The sequence below is a fragment of the Aethina tumida genome, chromosome 1, assembly GCF_024364675.1.
Source record: "Aethina tumida isolate Nest 87 chromosome 1, icAetTumi1.1, whole genome shotgun sequence".
NCBI lineage: Eukaryota > Metazoa > Arthropoda > Insecta > Coleoptera > Nitidulidae > Aethina > Aethina tumida.
Window position 1 is genome coordinate 37549662 of NC_065435.1, and position 12940 is coordinate 37562601.

Below are 12940 nucleotides of genomic sequence, written 5' to 3' on the forward strand. Positions count from 1 at the left end.
CCATCGTCAACAACAACAAACAACGACAATAATTAAATACGTTTACATGAAATCGTTAAAATTAATTAATCTCCTTAAATTAATAATTAAACGATACAATTCAGATCATTCTTCATCGGAGTTGGCCTCTTGTTCCGGTAAATCTTCGCAAATCGCGACCGGATCTTCCTCTTCCTCTTCCTCGACTGCCTCCGGTTTTAACTCTTCTTGTTGATCTAATACTACTGCTTCTTCTTCTTCTTCTTCTTCCTTCTCCTCTTCCACAACATCTGATTCTTGTTGTGCTCTCTCTTTGGCAAGTTCGTTTAGTTTTGCTTCCAATTTGTCGGTCTCTTCTTCCAAATTGAAGCCGATGACAGAGTCATCGATTTTCGGTACAATTTCTTCAAATTTTTCTTCCATCTTTTCGGGCTGTGGCTCGGAAATTTCTTGTTTTTCTTCGATTTCTTCGATCTGATTTTTGGCCAGTTCCGCCAATTCTTCCGCTTGTCGTTTCAGTTCTTGTTCCTTCTCGTCTTCCGCTTGTTTCGCCAATTCTTCCAATCGAATTAGATGTTGCTTCTCTTCCTCTAAACGCTTCAGTTCTTCCTCTTCCTCTTCCAACTTTTGTTTAAGTTTAAGTCTTTCCTCTTCTTCCAATTGTTTTTTTAATAATTCAGCTTCTCTCTCCTCTTCCTCTTGAATTCTTTTTCTTTCCGCTTCCTGTTCCTCTTCAATCCTTTTACGTTCGGCTTCTTTTTCTTCTTCTTCTTCTTGTTTTTGTTTCTTTATTCTTTCTTCTTCTTCTTCCAATCGTTGCCTTTCCTCTTCTTCTTCTTCTTCTTCCTGTTGTTTTTTCAATTTTGCTTCCTCCTCTAAACGTTTTCGTTCTTCCCTCTCTTCTTGTTCCAACTGTTGTTGTTGTTGTTTTTTGATTCTCTCTTCTTCCCGTTCCCGTTTCTTTTCCTCTTCCTTTTTCTTTTGTTCTTCCAATAAAATTCTAAAAGAAAACAAAAATTTTATTTAGTTTTAATAGTATTAATTAACCAATTATTCTTTACAAAAGTTAAAATAAATTATTGAAATTTTGATGTAAACAACAGATTGAAATTGATTTAATCAATACACAAATGACTTGAATGTTTGCTTAGTTAAATAAAGGGAGAAAGTGGCATCGACGTCCGGTTTTCACCGTATTATTAAAGAAGGAATGTAAAAGATTGAGTAAGTGTGTCGTGTATAGAGTAAAAAACCGGAAGTGATTCACTCACTTTTCTTCGTTTAACCTCTTTTCTTCCTCGATCTTTTTCAATTTCAGTTCCTCATCCAACGATTTCTCTTCGGTCTTTTTCTCCGTTTCGTAGATTCGTTCCAATCGTTTGGCCCTTTCTTCGCGTAATTGCTTCAATTCTTCGGACGACTCTTCCACTTTGTTCGAAAACCTTCTTGAGGGACGATTTGGATTTAATTTTACTGAAAAATTGCCAACATTTTTAATGAAAGAGAAACAAACAAACGGAATCAAAGAAATTGATCGACTACTTTGTTGTTAGTGAGATAATTTTATTTTATTATTTGTAATTTTAAAACTTACATATTTTAATTTTTATTTTAAATTTTTATTGTCCCATTCGATTTATTTATTTATGTGAGTGGTTTAAAGGGATTGTTTTTAATTTTTGTTTTGTTTAAGGGTTAAAAACACAATAATAAAAAATCAATAAAGTTTATTCATAAATAATAAAAAGACAAAATCAAACAATTTACAAAACGATAGAAAAATAAATATTGGATCGTTTTGAAAAAATTACTCGTAAAAAACCGTAATTTCAACAAACAAGAAACGGAAATAAAACAAGTTTAACAAAATAAATTACTTTATTTATGTGCGTATGTATTTTTAATTAATTATCATCATCATCATCAATTCATTACAGTTTTTTTGAGCGAAATAATTTTTCCAAAAGATCGATTTTAATTTTCAGTGACTTCGACAATTTCCGGTTTTTTCTGTTCCTCGACTTTTTCACCTGCTGCAAAAGAAAAACAACTCCGATAAAGATCGATCGTTCCCTTCGGTGTGCTCTGACTTTTGGTCAAGTACCTTCTTTCTCTTTGATCTCCTTGATCTTGGCCGATCCCTTTTCCTGTCTGAACTTTTCGATGTAGTAACTGAGCAGTTGAATGTCGCTCCTGAGAGGATCCTCGTACAGCCACACGTTCCTCCTGCGAGGATAAGCCCGATTTCCTGCGTACGACACGCACGACAGGTGTCCCTGACCTAAAAAGAACATAAACGAATCAAAGTTCGAAGCGCGTCCGCTTCCGGACCTATCGAAGAACGTACCGATGTACTTTCGCGTCGGTTCGGTCCAGTAAGTGGTGTACTCGATCCTCGGGTTTCTGGCCGACGTCACCAACATTCTGTTGATGTAGTTGTCGTTGGTCAACCGTGCCGGCAACAGTTCTTCATACCTGGATCGGAAAAGGGGCGGGGTTACGTGCGACGGTCACTCACGTGTTTATTATTGTCGATTACCTGTAACTCGTGATCGGGAACAGCTTCTGCACGCGCGGAACCGGAGCGTGAATCCGTTTCAAGAGTGAAGCCGACTTGGCACGAATCAAACGAGTCTCGTCGTCGAACAACTAAAAACAGATCAAGTTCAATTGGAACGGAGAACGCGTCGAATCGATCGATCGAACGGAGCAACACTCACTCTTCTGCCCGTTGTGAGAGTGATGAAAGCGATCGATTAGAAGAAGCGTTAGAGGCTGCGAATGGAACGGATGAAATGGGAGCGAGGCCACTTACGGTCTTCAAGTACCAGAACTTGTCGCTGGGCCAGCTCAGGTACTTCCAGTAGTTGTAGCTTCGCGGCCAGTAGTACGTGTACGTGGAGGGCCAGTAGGTCGAGTAGTAGTTCAAACTCCGCAGCGGGTAATAGTAATTGTAGTAGAGCGTGAGCGGTTTGTAATAGCGCGTCGTCGTTTCGGGGTAATAACTGTATTCGTACGTTGTTGTGGTCGTCGTCGTCGTCGTCGATGGCAAAGTTGTTATGATCATGGTGTGGCCTGCAAAACTTACCTCAACTCTCGACTCTTGAGGTGCTTAAAATTGTGAACCGAGAAAAACGTACAAAGAAAACGACCGAATTCATCATTTCACCGCTCTTTATTTACTACCAACATTTTTACAATTCGACACTTTGAGAGTTGTTAAAAGAGATAATAGTCGTTAACGTACTGTGGAAGGAAAAGAGAAGGATGTCGGTTAATGTCGCTCGTTTGTGCGCAATGATCTCATCTTACGTGAAGCTGTCTCAAAATCCTTCTGGAAGCGACCGGATGCAAAAAGTACCTGTTGATTGTGTAGGACTGATAACAGTCGTAAACGGGAACCGTGTCCGAAGTGGGGAACGCATAATAGTCGGAAAGGGGGCCGGTGGCGCTCATTAAGTAATACCTCGGAACCGACCTGATCACTTTGCTCGAAACATCTTGTTTTCGTTCGTGTTGCGACGTACTAATCGTGGTTCTCTTCCTCGAGATCAACATTTTCACTGAAAACGATCAAACTGAAGAGAAAAGACGTGCTAAATCGGTGGTCACCGATGAACGACTTCACAGAACTGCGTGTGCACTTTGGGCGGAACATTGGAAATAGTCCGGTAGGCACGAGTTATCAAAGTGGGGATTTCTAATAATAGGTGGAGGAGCATATCGGATTTTGCTCGTGCGAAAAATAAACACGACTCCATCGAATTTTGCACCAATTTATTTGTTCGTACTCCGTAAGATTAACATGTTACTAATTGTTCGTATTTTATCTCCTCGACGGTTTCCTCCGTTCGATGCCTAAACTGTAGTTGTTGCTGGAAACCTTAAACATTTTTTTTAAATTTTAGAGAGATTCCCTTCGTTTTGCGGCGAACGAAACACTCACTCTGACTTTGCGGAAGGCGTACTCACTCGGCAGAGTGTTAAGGATGTCGCAGAGCGGCCATTCCCAGCTCAGCATCCGGTGCGGTCTGTTGGCGTAGACGTAATTGAGCGGTCCGTAGCCGAGTTGCTTTTGCGCAAAGTAGTACTTCGAGTGCGGATAATAGTGCGGATTGTACTCCATCGTCGGAACGCGCGGAACAATCAACGACAAATTACTACATCGAAAATAAACGTTACGCTTCTATTTATTTCGCTCCGTCCGATCGACCGTGTGCCAAACTTTAATTTTAGCGTCGCGCGGTTTCGACTTTCGGCCGCACAAATTTGGCGAAAACTCCACTTTTTCCGTACGTTTTTCTCGATTGGCCCCAATTCCAAACAACCATTCCCCTCTCCCCGAAATACTTACGATTCTATAAAAATATGTACAAATGAATATTTACTCTCTACTTTATCCTGTGTAACTGTTCAGTTACAGTTTTTAGTTCGAGGAACGAAAATCGACTGAAAAATGTGCCGAAAACGTTTTATTAATATACGCGAAATATTTGGCACCGCTCCAAACAACTTTCCGACTAATTTTAACGCGCCGATTCTGATAAAGTGTATCAAGGTGTGTGGTTTCTTACGTCGGCCAATTCCGAAACGCTTGTTGCGAAACCATTGTTTGCGACCGCCAAATTAAGACGCCTCTTCGCTTTTTCGCAAATCCTTTATTTCATCGCAATCAACATTTTACTTCATTCACTCCTCCTCAGTAAATGTTATTGTGGACCTACAAAAGCGACAAAACGGCGGGATTGACTTTCGGGCGGGAGGAAAGAGAGGCAAAGGAGACTTACTCTCACGTTGCGGAACGCCCTTTGCGTCGGAATCGAATCGGCGAAGTAGGGCGGCGGCAGAATCAGACATTTCTGGTTGGTTAGCATCGACCTTCCGAACGGGAAATCAAAGTACAAGCCCAGATTGCCGTACGTTCTGTACTTCTGGTAGTACCTCGAGTGCGGATAATAATTCCAGTCGTAGTTGTTGACCGTAGTTCTCGACCGCATCTCACACGCAGTGATCGCACTCGCGCGTTTATAGTTCAGTTGTTTCGTTGAAAAATGCATAAAAGCCACTGAATCTTTCCGAAGAATCCGCCTCAATTTTAAACCAAAACCTAATCTGGCCTCGCGCCAAAAACTATTCTGAACGTCGCCATTATATTTAGTTATCTCGTCGTTCCCTCTTTCCCTTTCTTTCCTCCACCTCGACGGAATGTGTAATCAATCAGTCACTTTCCTCCGATTGTGATGGAAAATGCGGAATTCGCATCAACTGCAACAAAGTTGAGTAGTCGGACCAGTTAGAGACGTCGTAATCATAAAGTTGAATCACCAAACTAAAATTGAAAGAGTGATTCACACGGAGGACGAAAAAAAAATGTTTGGAAGCGAATCAAAATTTTCGCATGAAAATCGCGATTTTGAGTCGTTTAGACTTTAGTGCGTTTCCGTTCTTGCAATTAGCTGCATTTCGACACAACCAAGTGTAAGTCTTTCGCTCTCTCAGCTCTTCTGCACACTCACTGTTGCTTTTCAGCAGAGAGAAAATGGTTCTGGTTCGTTACCACCCGATCTCGTACTATTCGAGTCTGTGGCGCGATTATTACCCCGACTACTCTTACTATTACTATCGACCGCTGAGATGGTACCGCAGTTATTGGCCTCTCTATTGGTACTCGACCAGTCTGTGGCCCAGCTGGAGAAGTTACTACCGATACTTCCTGGACGATTACTACCCCACCTACAAGGTACTCAATTCTTGGTGGTGTTCGTTCTGTCACTGACTGACTGACTCCTCTTTACTTGATACGTTTACAGTACCGCTCCTCGAATTGGGCCCTCAAACTGTCCTCCTTCATTGACGACATGTGTCTCGAATCCCGCAAAAGAAGTGCAGAGGTAACATTCAACAGTGACATGTTCAATCCACGCCCCGACTGACCACAATCAATGTTTCAGTTCCGCCTCAAGAACTATTACTATTCGCCGCTTGCGTTGACCTACAAATACCTCTGAACTGGACTCGTTGGCAAAAGTAACAAATGTGTGTTTCAGGAAAGTTAAAGTTTAACGAATATCAAGTTTGGCTTTTGTGAAGGTGTGAAGTTAATTCAATAAAAAGATAAGTAACGAAAATATCATTTTATTCGTCGCATACAAATCGATTAAATCCACTCGATCGGGAAATAGTTTCGCATCCTGAACTGAAACGGAAACGGAAGTGGAGTTAGTTGGACGAGTGTCGACCGACTCGAAAGTAAAATACTCACTTCGTGGTCTCTCTTGTACGACAGATTCGTGACGTCGTCCACAAAATCATCGATGTTGCTCACATAAGTTCTGTACGTGACCTTTCGAAAGGAAACAATCTCGATTAAGACCCGAATTGCGGCCGATCAATTAATAACTTACCGGATCGGAGTAATCGCGATCGATCAGATATCGATTGTAATAACCTGCTGGATTGGTCCAGTAAGTGGGCGCGTACAGTCTCACGAACCGCGTCGGTCTCAAATATTGATAAGAGGAATATTCCGGATGGGTCCATTGGCTCAGCCTGATCAACATTTTCTCTCTTTCTTTTAACGCTCTTTAAGGTTCGATTCGGGACTGAAATTCACCATCAAAACGCGCGATTTTGTCTCGGAATTTTTGGCAAACGTTCAATATTTTCACGCCCACTCACTCCGCTTTTTAGAATTTGTTTATGAATCGACCCCAAATGTCGTAAGTGGTCCTCTCGAAGACGTAATTGGTCGACAATTCACCCATTAAAAATACGAAATGACTAAATCGAATGACTCAATCGAGTTTGTTTGCATTCCTGGCAGACTTTTCGGTTTTATTTATACAGGTGTAGAGAAAGTGGGGAACCGTTTTGGAGCCGGTCCAAAGTACGAAGGTAGAAAATGCAGCAACCTAATCCGAATTGTTTCAGTGCTTTCGACGGTGTTTGTTTACAAAGATCGGCTAAATTTAAAAGTGAGTTGTTGCGTACTTTTCTTTCGTTTTCTGTGCTTTGCACCCAAAACCGATTCGTCCTTCCAGAGAGAATGATCTACTTGAGGAATCCCATTTCCGGAAGCGAATGGTCCTTCTGGCCGGACGCGCGCTTCTACTACCACTACAAGATCTACAGACCGTTGCCCTTCTACGACTACTACTACCCCCGCACGTGGCTGCACAACTATTGGCCCTCCTACAGGTCCATGCGGTACTTCCTGAGCGACATTCCCACCGAGAAGGGACTCACCGACGTCAGAGTACGTTCGATCCCTCTCTCTCTCTCTCTCTCTCTCTCTCTCTGATCTCCGCTCTTTTATCTTTCTTTTGCAGATGAGGAACCAACTTTACTGGTCCGACAGCAAAATATAGATATGGCGATGTCCGATGAACCGATCCGCAAATTACTCAATTTTTGTAAAGCATCCAAATCAAAGTTAATAAACGATTGGTTAATGTCTCGTCTTATTATTAGATCGAGTGGTTGTATCATGTAACATAAATAAATCGTAAATCTGCTGCTGCTGCTGCTGCTGCTGCTGCTGCTGCGCCCGTTTATAAATATTTTTCTGAATCGACGCCAATTTTAGAAAATTTCGCATCGCTGCTGATTCATCATCATATCGATTACGCTTTATTCGTTCGGTCCGCGCTGCCAAATTCAGAACTGTGTTAATATTTACAAACAATCAGCACACACACACACACAAACAGAAAGATAAATTAGTGAGACAAACAAACAACACTCCGCACTCACCACGTTCGAACGAGAGTCCAAAAAGCGATTCTGCGCAGAATAGCCGATGTGCGGACGCAACAAATTCTCGATGCGTTCGTACTCACGACGCAGCTTGGACGGCGGCGTCGCCAACACGCGCAGACGACGCTGCGCAACACTCGAGTCGTACGGTTCGCAGCTGTGCACGATGTGAATCTGCAACGTTCGTTCGTTCGTTACGTTTCTCTAACTGATTGATTGCATTTACTTTAATTTTATTGGTTATTGAAATATTTCAATTATTTTATTTTGTTTTAATACTTTGTTTTTATCATACTTACTTACCTTTTTTATCTCTCTCTCATTATTTATTTATTTATTTATTTTTCTTTTTATTTTATGTCTTTCAAATTATAATTTTATTTCGATTAAAAGATTACGACAAACAATTCTTACCTTTCCTAAACTCGGAACGATCCTCACTTGTTTTGAGACCACGTTCTAAAAAATAAAAGGAAACAAAAAAGGAAAGTTAGTGAAACAGACATTTCGTCACACATCAAAAATCCAAAAAAATATAAATCAATCAATTTCAAAAATTGAAAATAAAATAAATAAAATTTGTGTTTGTACATATTTCAAATGATGACAACAATTTAGAAATCAATTTCGAAACAATTCTCTTCTCTTCTCTTCTCTTCTGTTTTGCATTGTTAGTAAGAAAGGAAGAAGACAATAAGAAACGTGCAAATGCTTCAAAAAGTACATTTTATTTGTATATTCGAATCATTAATTACAATCAATCAATAAATCGCCTTGTTTATTACAAAGTTAGTTCGTTTGTTATAAAAAAAAATCTATAAAACTACAATAAATACATAATAATAATAGTACTAATATTAATGCTGATTAAAACATCTCATCTCTAAAAAAAAAAAAAACTAACAAATCAAACAACTCAAAATCGAAACTGTTTAATTTAATGTTTAATCTACAACTTCCGACCTGACTGACTGACTGACTGACTGACTGACTGACTGACTTCACCTCAATGGAATTTTTTCTCTCCTTTCGAAATTTAAGTGGGAGGTGTTGTCTCAAAATAAAAGATTAACTTTGGCCACATATTGGAATTTGATGCGTCAACGGTTCGAGTCGAAAGTTGCTAAATCGGAAATCATAATTTAGAGGCGGTAGCTGTAGTGACGGTAGGTGGTGCCTCCCGGAAGCCGTCCGGAAGTCGACGACTCGTAGGTGGTGCGTCCCGGACCAGAAGAAGATCTGGTGGTCGTCTCCTGATGATACGACGAAGAATACGGACGCGACGACGACGAGTTGGAGGTGTACGAGTAGGAGTAAACTTGCTCGGCGGTGCGACGTTCGGGAGAGTCGCGCACGACGTAATGACGAGGTGTCTAAACGGACATTTACGTTACTCTAACTAACTAACTAACTAACTAACTATTCTTTATCTTTCTTTCTTTCTTTCTTTTCATCATCTACGTTTACAAACAGTTTTAATCGTTCAAAAATAAAACTACACCAAAAAAAAAAGGACATCAATTTGGTATGACGTTAGTAACTAACTAACTTGATTAAAATATGTGACAAACACAAATATGTATACCAACAACAAAAACAACAACGACAACAACTACAACACCAAAATAAAAACAAAAACAACCATCCGAATTGTTCCAGGAAAAACGGGTTCATCTACAATGAAACAACCGGATCGTTCGTTAATAATCGTTTATTGATGACGTTACAATCGTCCCGTCGTCATTTCGTTAATAGACCGGCGGCAAATCGGACGAATCGACGATCCTTCGTTTGTACGGCAAATCCTTCATTACTGCCACCCTGTGCAACCTGATTCCATCTCTGTCCCTCCCGTCGTCCGCTCCGTACGTCCGTCTCTGTCGGCCGTCGTGCACCTGCTTTAAAACGTCGTCCAACGATTCGCGATCGTTGCCGAGCGAGCCCAACACTTTGCTTCGTGTTTTCTCGCGGGCAGACACGTATTCTAACGGTTCCGATTGGAGCACGCGTTGCGACGGACGAATTTCCTCGCGTGCGATTGGCTGCAAGATCGAAGGCAGTGGTGATTTCGATTTGGGTCGGGGACGGCCGAACGCGGTGATCGGATCAGGGACGAGACTGGGACGCGGGACGAACGGCACCTTCTCCCAGTTGACGCGTGTCTGCAAAACGGAAAATGAACCGTTTTTCGTGGAAAAATTCGCTTCGGAACGTTTCGGTTTCGATCGATCGATCCAAAAATACGAATGCGGTCAAAATATCCGGAACGTTCTAGAAACTCTTCAAACGAACAAACGAACGAATACGACTCTCAATTCGTCGCTCAATTTGAAGAATTACTAAAATTTTCCGTCAAGCACGAATCGACGATGATAGAACGATAATACGAAATGGGAAAAGATTAAACGAAAAAGGGAAACGACAAAAGAACGGAACAAAACTCACCGAACTCGTATAAGTCGACAGACTCGGAGAAGTTCTGTATCTTCTGGTCGTGTAGAAATCGCTTTCGTAAACCATTTTGCGCGTTTTTTTTTCTTTCTTTCTTTCTTTCTTTCACCGACAGGAACACGAAACTTGTTCAAAACTTTTCAAATTTTCACGGGTGAAAAACGGATTCTGTTGAGCCGTCGACGATTTCGAAACGCGGACTGAGCGTTTCGCGGATCGCCTTTCGTTTTATAAAAGTTTTGCGTTTCTATTTTCGGAAAAACGCGTCAACAAACTAAAAATACGCACGAATCATTCAAATTCAAACAACTGTTGTGAAATAAGGAAACGGGACACATGACGACACCTATTGGCAAAATATTTAATCCGTAATAAGCGAATCTAGAATCCTGTAAAACGACCATTAAACGAATTAAAATGATCTATAACCGCGAATTCATGTTCTAATTCAAGATTGACCAATAATTTAGTTAATTAATTTTAATAGGTTCACGTTTTCAACACAAACTATAAATATAAAAGAAATGCCGAATAAAACACAACAATTCTTTAATCAATTTTTAATCATATTTAAAAATTTTATTTACAAACAACCACAAAAACGAACTGTTTTATTCGTTTCGCTTACGCTTTAAGCTTTTTCTCTTCACCGATTTCGTTTTGTTCAAGTCGTTTCTCTCCTCACTTTCGATTATGGTTTTCAACTGCTGCAAACTGTCCTTGTACTTCTCCGCCAAACATTCCAAATCCTCCTCTTTTATCACAATCTGAAAAGCAACAGAATGGAATGAACAAAAGAAAATAAGCAAAACACACACAATTACCTCTTGAATATTTTTACGTTCGAAGCGTTTGTTCGTTTCGTCGAATATCGTGATAGTTTTCCCCTTGTTTCCCGCACGAGCACTTCTTCCCGCTCTGTGAACGTAGTTTTTCACGTGTTTCGGCGCCTCGAACGAAATCACACAGTTCACGTTAGGCAAATCGATTCCGCGAGCCAAACAATCTGTGCAAATCAATCTGGAAAGAGAGAGAGAGAGAGAGAAACGTCCAATAAATTCGGTCAAAAACTACAATCAAGTGTATACTTACAAATCGACTTCGCCCCGAGAGAATCTCTGGATCAGTTCGTTGCGATTCCGAATCTCGCTCGAAATTTCCTCGATTTTCTTTCCATCACCAAACAAACATTTCAATAATATCGCCAAACGATGCGAATTGCGAATCGACTGCGTGAAAATCAACGTTCTCGTCAAATTTTCGGTTTCGATCAGTTTGTACAAAACCAACGGTTTTAAAGTTTTCCGAGTTGTCACGAAATATTCTTCCAGTTCTTTCGGCATCACAAACTGTTCCGTTTTGGCTTCGCCGCTTTCTCGTTTGGACGTGGTGAAAAGTTTCGGTTGAAACAACGCGAGTTTTTCCAATTTTTCGGGATCGAAAGTTAAAGTTGCGCTGAACAATAGTTTTCTTGGCGGATTTTTTCGTTCAATCTCCGTCAAATTCAACGTTTTCTTCATTATATTCGATTCGGGCACGTTCTTATCTAAATGATAGAACCAATCGTTTTGCATCTGTTCCAGAATTTTATCCGCCTCGTCAACTATTAACAAATCTAAATGGCTCAGATCGAATCCCTCCGTCTCCTTTAAATGTCGCACCAACTTTCCCGCCGTACAAATTAAAATGTCCGGTTTCGGTAAAAAACCGAACGCCTCGTCTGAAAATAAAAATTCATAAAATTAAACCGCCATCCAACAACAACAACAACAACGCAATAAACAAATAACAACAATACTCACTGTTTTCCACGATTTTCTCCTTTTCCTTCTCGTAATCCAAATCGCCGACGATTAAACCGACATCGATCTTCAGACATTCAGCAAACGTTTTGTAAACTTTGAAAACTTGCAAAGCCAAATCCTTAGTTGGTACCAAAACTAAAACTCGAATGTTTTTCGTCTTGATCAGTTTCGCATTCTTCACCAATTGCAAACTGGGCAAAACGTACGTTAACGTTTTCCCACTTCCCGTCGGTGCACATACGCAAACATCGTTTTCCCGAAGCGTTTTGAACTTTGACTTTAACAAATAACTGATTAACTTGTTTTGCACCGGAAACATTTCCGTTATGTTGTTTTGTTTCAGTTGTTTTCTCAATTTTTCATCCAACAATTTCATACAATCCTCTCCAACATCATCGTTTTCGATTATCGAACAATTTTTTAACCAGTTGGCCAACACTGGTTTTATACTTTGTTTGTTCTTTTGAAAGTTCTCCCCCAAAATTTGAAATGTTGTGTTGTTCTCTTCAATCGGTTTCTGCTCAGTCACTTTTTGTTTTTCACTTTTGTTCTTATCTTTAGGTTTAACAACGTTTTCGTTATTTTTTGATAAACTGGGACTTTTTTCTTTTGCCGGAGGCTTTGGTAATTTTTCCTTTTGTTTTTGTCTTTTCAATCGATTCTTCTCGATTTTCTTATACAATTTTTCCAATTTATCTTGTTCGTTTGCATTTTCTTTAACCGTTTCTTCCTCTTCTTCATGCCTTAAAATCAAACAGATATAAACATATAAAATATGAATTGTTTTAAACCTTTTACCTTTTAACCACAAACAATTCCATGTTTACTTTTTGCACGTTTCAAAATCTCAAAAATGTAAGGTTAGTTCATGCACCAACTTGATTTTTAGCAGCAACATACATACAGGTTTCTGTATGGTTTCGCATTCGATATTTTATATGCGCATGAAT

At 40.1% G+C, this 12940-nt stretch overlaps 4 protein-coding genes across 7 annotated transcripts; 2 read left to right on the top strand and 2 right to left on the bottom strand.

The window, feature by feature from the left end:
- Window positions 1-4: 4 nt before the first annotated feature.
- LOC126264177 (golgin subfamily A member 6-like protein 22) lies at window positions 5-10395 on the bottom strand. 4 transcript variants are annotated; one of them, XM_049961024.1, is made up of 8 exons: window positions 10180-10395; window positions 8149-8193; window positions 7732-7908; window positions 2519-2628; window positions 2327-2454; window positions 2084-2260; window positions 1266-1452; window positions 5-979 (listed from the first exon to the last, which is right to left on the bottom strand). In XM_049961024.1, exons 1-8 carry the CDS (start codon window positions 10252-10254, stop codon window positions 106-108), a joined length of 1773 nt encoding a protein of 590 aa, XP_049816981.1. In that variant the 5' UTR covers window positions 10255-10395; the 3' UTR covers window positions 5-105. The 4 variants fall into 4 exon arrangements, with proteins under 4 accessions (XP_049816981.1, XP_049816980.1, XP_049816983.1 ...); XM_049961023.1 differs by having other exon boundaries at window positions 1251-1452; XM_049961026.1 differs by lacking the exons at window positions 7732-7908; window positions 8149-8193; window positions 10180-10395 and adding exons at window positions 2795-3054; window positions 4334-4699; window positions 4767-5052 and having other exon boundaries at window positions 1251-1452.
- On the top strand, window positions 5480-6107 carry LOC109601455 (uncharacterized). Its single transcript, XM_020017703.2, has 3 exons — window positions 5480-5719; window positions 5790-5870; window positions 5931-6107. Exons 1-3 carry the CDS (start codon window positions 5519-5521, stop codon window positions 5985-5987), a joined length of 339 nt encoding a protein of 112 aa, XP_019873262.2. The 5' UTR covers window positions 5480-5518; the 3' UTR covers window positions 5988-6107.
- Window positions 6792-7432, top strand: LOC109601456 (uncharacterized). Its single transcript, XM_020017705.2, has 3 exons — window positions 6792-6953; window positions 7020-7234; window positions 7308-7432. Exons 1-3 carry the CDS (start codon window positions 6881-6883, stop codon window positions 7344-7346), a joined length of 327 nt encoding a protein of 108 aa, XP_019873264.1. The 5' UTR covers window positions 6792-6880; the 3' UTR covers window positions 7347-7432.
- A 335-nt stretch (window positions 10396-10730) lies between the features above and the next one.
- Window positions 10731-12929, bottom strand: LOC109601429 (probable ATP-dependent RNA helicase Dbp73D). Its single transcript, XM_020017671.2, has 5 exons — window positions 12789-12929; window positions 11988-12733; window positions 11278-11905; window positions 11010-11205; window positions 10731-10952 (listed from the first exon to the last, which is right to left on the bottom strand). The coding sequence occupies exons 1-5, from the start codon at window positions 12809-12811 to the stop codon at window positions 10797-10799; spliced, it is 1749 nt and encodes a 582-aa protein (XP_019873230.2). The 5' UTR covers window positions 12812-12929; the 3' UTR covers window positions 10731-10796.
- Between the last annotated feature and the right edge of the window lie 11 nt (window positions 12930-12940).

Excerpts from the sequence above, each read along its gene's own strand:
- LOC126264177 (XM_049961023.1), bottom strand. The coding sequence starts at position 10,254 with ATGGTTTACGAAAGCGATTTCTACACGACCAGAAGATACAGAACTTCT. Across the intron at positions 2,455-2,518 it reads TTCCCGATCACGAGTTACAG|GTATGAAGAACTGTTGCCGG; the intron begins GTAATCGACAAT and ends TTTCCGATCCAG. Across the intron at positions 980-1,250 it reads AAGAGGTTAAACGAAGAAAA|AATTTTATTGGAAGAACAAA; the intron begins GTGAGTGAATCA and ends GTTTTCTTTTAG.
- LOC109601429 (XM_020017671.2), bottom strand. The coding sequence starts at position 12,811 with ATGGAATTGTTTGTGGTTAAAAG. Across the intron at positions 12,734-12,788 it reads GAATTGTTTGTGGTTAAAAG|GCATGAAGAAGAGGAAGAAA; the intron begins GTAAAAGGTTTA and ends TTTGATTTTAAG. Across the intron at positions 10,953-11,009 it reads AACGTAAAAATATTCAAGAG|ATTGTGATAAAAGAGGAGGA; the intron begins GTAATTGTGTGT and ends GTTGCTTTTCAG.
- LOC109601456 (XM_020017705.2), top strand. The coding sequence starts at position 6,881 with ATGCAGCAACCTAATCCGAATTGTTTCAGTGCTTTCGACGGTGTTTGT. Across the intron at positions 6,954-7,019 it reads AAGATCGGCTAAATTTAAAA|AGAGAATGATCTACTTGAGG; the intron begins GTGAGTTGTTGC and ends TCGTCCTTCCAG. Across the intron at positions 7,235-7,307 it reads AGGGACTCACCGACGTCAGA|ATGAGGAACCAACTTTACTG; the intron begins GTACGTTCGATC and ends TTTCTTTTGCAG.
- LOC109601455 (XM_020017703.2), top strand. The coding sequence starts at position 5,519 with ATGGTTCTGGTTCGTTACCACCCGATCTCGTACTATTCGAGTCTGTGG. Across the intron at positions 5,720-5,789 it reads ATTACTACCCCACCTACAAG|TACCGCTCCTCGAATTGGGC; the intron begins GTACTCAATTCT and ends ATACGTTTACAG. Across the intron at positions 5,871-5,930 it reads CCCGCAAAAGAAGTGCAGAG|TTCCGCCTCAAGAACTATTA; the intron begins GTAACATTCAAC and ends TCAATGTTTCAG.